We start from the raw sequence: 6,063 nt of genomic DNA on the forward strand, positions 1-6,063 counted from the left end.
TCTAAATCCGACGCACATGGCACCCTTTAGCGTCAGTTAGATGACGCTTCCGTTATGGGTTTAGGTCTGGGGTAGGGTTAGGGTTAGACCACTAGGAGGCGCGTCTCATATTGACGCTTAAGGGGTGCCATGTGCATCGGCATGTTGACGCATGGTCAAAAGCGTCAGTTAGATGACGCCTTGGGATGAGAATGGGCTGCCACGACACGTCAACTTCCCTTTTACAGGTTAAACTGGGTAAAAAAAAAGGATGACTGGGAGGATCATACGTGAATCTGGGCTGAACCCAATCTGCAAATAAATACTCGAGACACTTCTAGTCACGACCATCTGTGAGACAAACATCTGACCTGACCTGATCTACTCTCTGAAAACACCTGTTGAACATCGTAAGTATTTGTAACCTTCAACTCTCTCTTTAGAGTTGATTAGTAATAAACTGTTGTAATTTAATGTTAAAAACAATGAAACGGTGAAGAATTTGTCTGCTAAATGGAGTAATGGATTTTCTATTGCACTTTTTCCTCAGACCTGCAGCAAGATGTTGCTTTTACTTTTCTGTCTGCTTTCTCTGACGGCAGCGGCTGCTGAAGGTACCGCATTTTACATGATTAACTTTCACGGATTGGCATGAGCAGGATTTCTCATACAAATATAGTAAAAGAGTTTATTTTGTGTGTTGTCTTTCAGTGGGTCTTAGTGGTAAAGCGCTTCTGTTTCCAACCAAGACGGATTCCAGCTTTGTTAAACTCACTCCTGAAAAGCCCCTGAGTCTCTCAGCGTTTACTCTCTGCATGCGTGTGGCGACGGAGCTCCAGGGTCAGAGGGAGATCATTCTCTTCGCCTACCGAACATCCAGCGTCGACGAGCTCAACGTGTGGAGAGCGAAAGATGGCCGCTTTATTTTTTATATTCAGTCTAGTAGTAATGGAGCGATTTTCCGCCTGCCTCCTCTCTCCACGTTCCAGACTCACCTGTGCCTCACCTGGGACTCTGCGACCGGTCTTACTGCTTTTTGGGTGGATGGACGGCGCAGTGTGTTCCAGATCTATAGGAAAGGTCACTCAGTTCGTCCTGGCGGCACCGTTCTGCTCGGCCAGGACCCTGATAAATATGTGGGTACCTTTGACGCAGAGCAGAGCTTAGTAGGTGAAATTACAGATGTGCAAATGTGGGATCATGTTCTCTCTGCCATTCAGATTAAGGCGGTTTATTCTAACCAGGAACCGTATGTGCCGAAGGGAAACGTGATTGACTGGAACACCATCAAATATGAGACCAGAGGAAATGTGCTAGTGGTGTAAGATAACTGATTATGTATTCAGTTGTAATGTCACACACATTGTCATCCACACAGTTGTGTCAATCTTTATGATCTGTTAATCTGTTTTAATGAGTGACGAAGCTGTAAGGGTTAACAAATAAATATTCTCAGCATTACAACTCCAGTGTCTGTGCATCATTTGGAAGAAAGAGTTGAATGTTGAAAGTGCTTTTACTGGTGTTAGTGGTCTATATATTAAATTAGCATATTACAGTACCACTCAAAATTTTGGACCCTACTATTTTAATGTTTTTGAAAGAAGTCTCTTATGCTCACCAAGGCTGCATTTATTTGATCAAAAATACAGAATAAAAAAGTTATATTGTGAAATATAATTACAATGTAAAATAATGGTTTGCTATCTTAATATACTTTAAAAATTTTATTTATTCCTGTGATCAAAGCTGAATTTTCAGCATCATTACTCCAGTCTTCAGTGTCACATGATCCTTCAGAAATCACTCTAATATGATGATTTGATACTGAGTTATCAATGTTGGAAACGGTTAATAATTTTATTAATATTTTTTGGAACCTGTTTTTTCAGAATTAATTGATGAATAAAAAGTTAAAAAGAACAGCATTTATTCAAAATAGAATCTTCTATCACAATATAAGTCTTTACTAACACTTTTTCAAATCAATTTAACATATCCTTGCTGAACAAAGGTATTAATTTCTTTCAAAGAAAGAAAGAAAAATGACTGACCCCAAACTTTTGAACGGTAGTGTATAATGTTACACGAGATTTCCATTTTAAATAAATGCTGTTCTTTTTATTCATCAAATAATCCTGAAAAGGATATCAAAGGTTCTAAAAAAATATTAAGCAGAACAACTGTTTCCAACATTGATAATAAAGCATCATATTAGAGTGATTTCTGAAGGATCATGTGACACTGAAGACTGGAGGAATGACTGGAGAACTGGAATAAATTACAGTTTAAAATATATTACAATAGAAAAGAGTTATTTTAAATTGTAATATTTCACAATAGTTCTGTTTTTTTTATTCTGTATTATTTATTAAATAAATGCAGGCATGTAATGTTTCCAAACTTTTGACACTACACACACACACACACACAACTACGATCCATTGTAACATCACATAACACAGTATACAATCCTTTAAATGCTAACAATCTTTTTTTTTTCCTGAGCTTTATGAGTGCAACACGTGCATAATTTGGGAAAAGAGATGAGCCTAACTGTAGAGTGTTTCTGAAGTACACCTGCACAGGACCTCAGTCTAAAGGATGTGGTCAGTTATGTTGATCATTTGAAAGGCAATGAACAATACGCTGTCATTTGATTATCTTTTTGCTCCCCAGATATTATAAGTACACTACAGCCTGTTCAGAACAACAGCACAGGCCTAATAAAGGAACATATCACCCATTTGAAAAGAGCTTCATTGGTTAATATCTCAGATAGCAGACGTGTTTGGCTCTAAATGACTTAATTTCAGTCTATTGACTGTTTTCTTTAAAGTACAATGAATTTTTTTTTTTCTTTTTTTTTTTCATAATGTGTTTTTGACAACTTTGTATATCACTCATCTCTCATAAACACCTGCATTGCATTATCTAGTTTATGTCCTTTACTCGACTCTCCAACCTCAGAAACCTCTCCTTCACTTCTGCTGATGTATATGATTGTTGAGATAATTCATAAGGGAAATTCATGTGACCCACTGCTGCTGTCTGGTGTTCACATGCTAGGCGGTGCATCATGAGAAACACCAACTCATGGCTTGAGTAATGGAAGTCTGCATTCATACAAGTTACAACATCTCATTCTTAAACCACAAACAAACAAAACTATATGAAAACCATAATATAAATTCCAAGAACCTTCACTCACTGATATATTCTGATATTTGATCACAATTTCATGACATTGACAGCTCTTGTGATATTCAAAAGGAAAAGACAGAAATAAAAACTGACAACAATGGTATCGTACATTTTGCTTTCTCAAATCGCATTAAAGAGAGTATTGTTGTATTGTGCAAAAGGTTATGTATTGTCTTTAGATCATTTTATAAATTCAACTCTGTCTGCATGTTTGGGAATTGAGTGCATCTGTTTATTTGATTGACAGAGAGAGAGAGAGAAGTACAGAGGAAGAGACGTTTGCAAATATCTTTGTGTGTGTTTTGGGTCTCATGATTGTGTGACTCTTCACACAGCATCTTTTGTTGGTGTGTGTGAGGTGATGTCATCGCGGTGCAAGGAGGGAAGCGGCTCAGAGTCAGCAGTGATTCTTCACTCACACACACTTCTGCTACACAGTGAGTATTCTGAACGCTTTACATTTGTTTGTCATTATTTCATTTATATATTATTGAAAAATTAAAAGACAATTCAAACTTCATGCTTTTCTTTCTTTCTTTTTTTAAAAAGAAATTTTTGCTTTTCTTTTTATGCTTTGTGATCAGAAATGTTGGTAACACTACTTAAACCCAATAAAGTTTTTTAATGCATTAATTATGCCTTGTATTGCACATTATAATGCACTGTATGATCTCGTGAATAATTGTAACTACAGTTATTATACATTATAATACTTATCTATTAATTGAACGAACCTTTAAAAACATGATAAACTTACAATTTCAAATGTTATCCAAATAATCGAATGCATTTTAACTGGTTACAATTACGTATGAAAAGATATGATGCATTATAATGTACATTATGAATACCTTTATAATGCATTATACATCAGTGCAACGTTTTTCATTTAAACAAGTATAATTTACATACGATAAAGCTACTTTAAATGTTCTTCAAAATAATAATAAAAATGTTACCTTAAAATAAGGAGAGTTTTTGGGGGGTCGCAATGCAAAAAACAAAGTATGGATTTCATTTTTATTTAATTTTGGGTAACACTTTACAATAAGGTCTCATTAGTTAACATGGACTAAGAATGAACAATACTTCTACAGCATTTATTAATCTTTTTCGACACTCACTTATACATTATTAAAATCAAAAGTTATATTTGTTAACATTAGTTAATCCTACGGAAGCGTATTGCATTCACTCTAAGAAGAAAAATCTACTCTGTTTTTCTGAATTAACGAGTTAATTATCTCAGAATTACGAGATAATTTTTCTTGAAAAACATTTTTTTTCACTCTCTTTTTATGAATTAATGAGTTAATCATAATTTTGAGATAATTAAGTCATTAATTCAGAAAAACAGAGTAGATTTTTTTTCCTCAAGTGAATGCAATACGCTTCCGTAATAATCCACTATGAACTGACGTCAATAAACAATGAACAGTATTGCTAATTTGATACATTACAATAAGGTTCCATTTGATAACATGAATTAAAGTGTTACCTGATTTTGGGATGAAATAAGTCATTTCTTGACGCTTTACTTGCGATTAACCCATAGATCATTTACAAGAATATAGAATTAAAGCACTAATAGGCTTATGTCAAACTCTATAAGACTATAATTTGAATATTTCATTTCTTTTATGATTCCTCAGAGCTGCAGCACGATGTTGGTGCCGGTGGTGTTATGTTGCTGTCTGCTGTCTCTGACACACGCTGCTACTGAAGGTTTGTCAGATTAACAGCTGGAGTTTGTGCTTGTTTTGTGTGTGTGTTTGTTTCAGTAGTGTTTTTGTGTCTCGCAGTGGGTCTCGGTGGTAAAGTGCTTCTGTTCCCGTACGAGACAGATTTCAGCTTTGTTGAACTCACACCTAAAAAGCCTCTTGGCCTGTCGGCGTTTACTCTCTGCATGCGTGTGGCGACGGAGCTCCAGGGCGAGCGGCAGGTCATTCTCTTCGCCTACCGAACACCCGACTACGACGAGCTCAACGTGTGGAGGGAGAAAGATGGCCGTGTGTCCTTCTACCTCAGGGGTGACGGAGCGTTTTTCCACCTGCCTCCTCTCTCCAGCTTCAGGACGCACCTGTGCCTCACCTGGTCCTCTCACACCGGGCTCACGGCCTTCTGGGTGGACGGACGGCGCAGTGCGTTCCAGCTGTATAAACCGGGTCACAGCATCCGTGCGCAGGGCACTGCTATACTGGGCCAGGACGCAGACAAACACCTGGGGGACTTCGAGACGGTGCAGAGTTTCGCCGGCGAGCTCACGGACCTGAACATGTGGGACTACGTCCTCACCGGAAACCAGATTAAAGCGCTGTATTTCAACCAGGCGCAGCGCGTGCCGAAGGCTAACGTGTTCGAGTGGAGCACCATTCAATATGAGATTAAGGGAAACGTGCTAGTCGTGCAAGATGACTGATTATAGATGTTTTCTACATGCTGATATTACAAAATAGTTTGTGGATTTAAGAACTTTTTTGTTTATTTAATTTGATCATTTAGTTTGGATTGATGATGAGTGAATCGATGGCTGATAATGTTATTTAAATGTGAAATAATAGACTGATATATAAGTCATAACTCAGAAATACATAAGCCTGTTAACTCAAGAAGATCATTAAGCGTATACAGTAGGGGAGACCAGGTGTGGTTGTAACACTTTTTGTTTCAGCATCTGTAACTCACTGAATTTTTAAGCTAGACTGCTCAAACTTTTATACAAAGAACCCACGTTTGTTCACTACAAAAGGCACCTATTCAAATTTCTGTAAGAATTTCACAACACTGATGAGTTGATGTCAAATACATGCTGTGCCGGGGTACGTTTGGAAGACAAAAGAAGCAAAAATAGCGGCAATACCATGCAATATGCTTCAAAAA

General features: G+C 37.2%; 1 protein-coding gene across 3 annotated transcripts; it reads left to right on the forward strand.

Moving 5' to 3' along the window:
* The first annotated feature begins 205 nt into the window (after positions 1-205).
* LOC130079672 (C-reactive protein-like) lies at positions 206-5,605 on the forward strand. Of its 3 annotated transcripts, none has more exons than XM_056245026.1 (3): positions 206-389; positions 530-593; positions 691-1,309. In XM_056245026.1, exons 2-3 carry the CDS (start codon positions 542-544, stop codon positions 1,302-1,304), a joined length of 666 nt encoding a protein of 221 aa, XP_056101001.1. In that variant the 5' UTR covers positions 206-389; positions 530-541; the 3' UTR covers positions 1,305-1,309. The 3 variants fall into 3 exon arrangements, with proteins under 3 accessions (XP_056101001.1, XP_056101000.1, XP_056100999.1); XM_056245025.1 differs by lacking the exon at positions 691-1,309 and adding an exon at positions 4,986-5,605 and having other exon boundaries at positions 220-389; XM_056245024.1 differs by lacking the exons at positions 206-389; positions 530-593; positions 691-1,309 and adding exons at positions 3,581-3,620; positions 4,836-4,908; positions 4,986-5,605.
* Positions 5,606-6,063: the final 458 nt, after the last annotated feature.

This window comes from Rhinichthys klamathensis, unplaced genomic scaffold, assembly GCF_029890125.1.
Source record: "Rhinichthys klamathensis goyatoka isolate OS25496 unplaced genomic scaffold, OSU_Roscu_1.1 h1tg001224l_1, whole genome shotgun sequence".
Lineage (NCBI taxonomy): Eukaryota > Metazoa > Chordata > Actinopteri > Cypriniformes > Leuciscidae > Rhinichthys > Rhinichthys klamathensis.

Excerpts from the sequence above, each read along its gene's own strand:
- LOC130079672 (XM_056245024.1), top strand. The coding sequence starts at position 4,848 with ATGTTGGTGCCGGTGGTGTTATGTTGCTGTCTGCTGTCTCTGACACAC. Across the intron at positions 4,909-4,985 it reads GACACACGCTGCTACTGAAG|TGGGTCTCGGTGGTAAAGTG; the intron begins GTTTGTCAGATT and ends TGTGTCTCGCAG.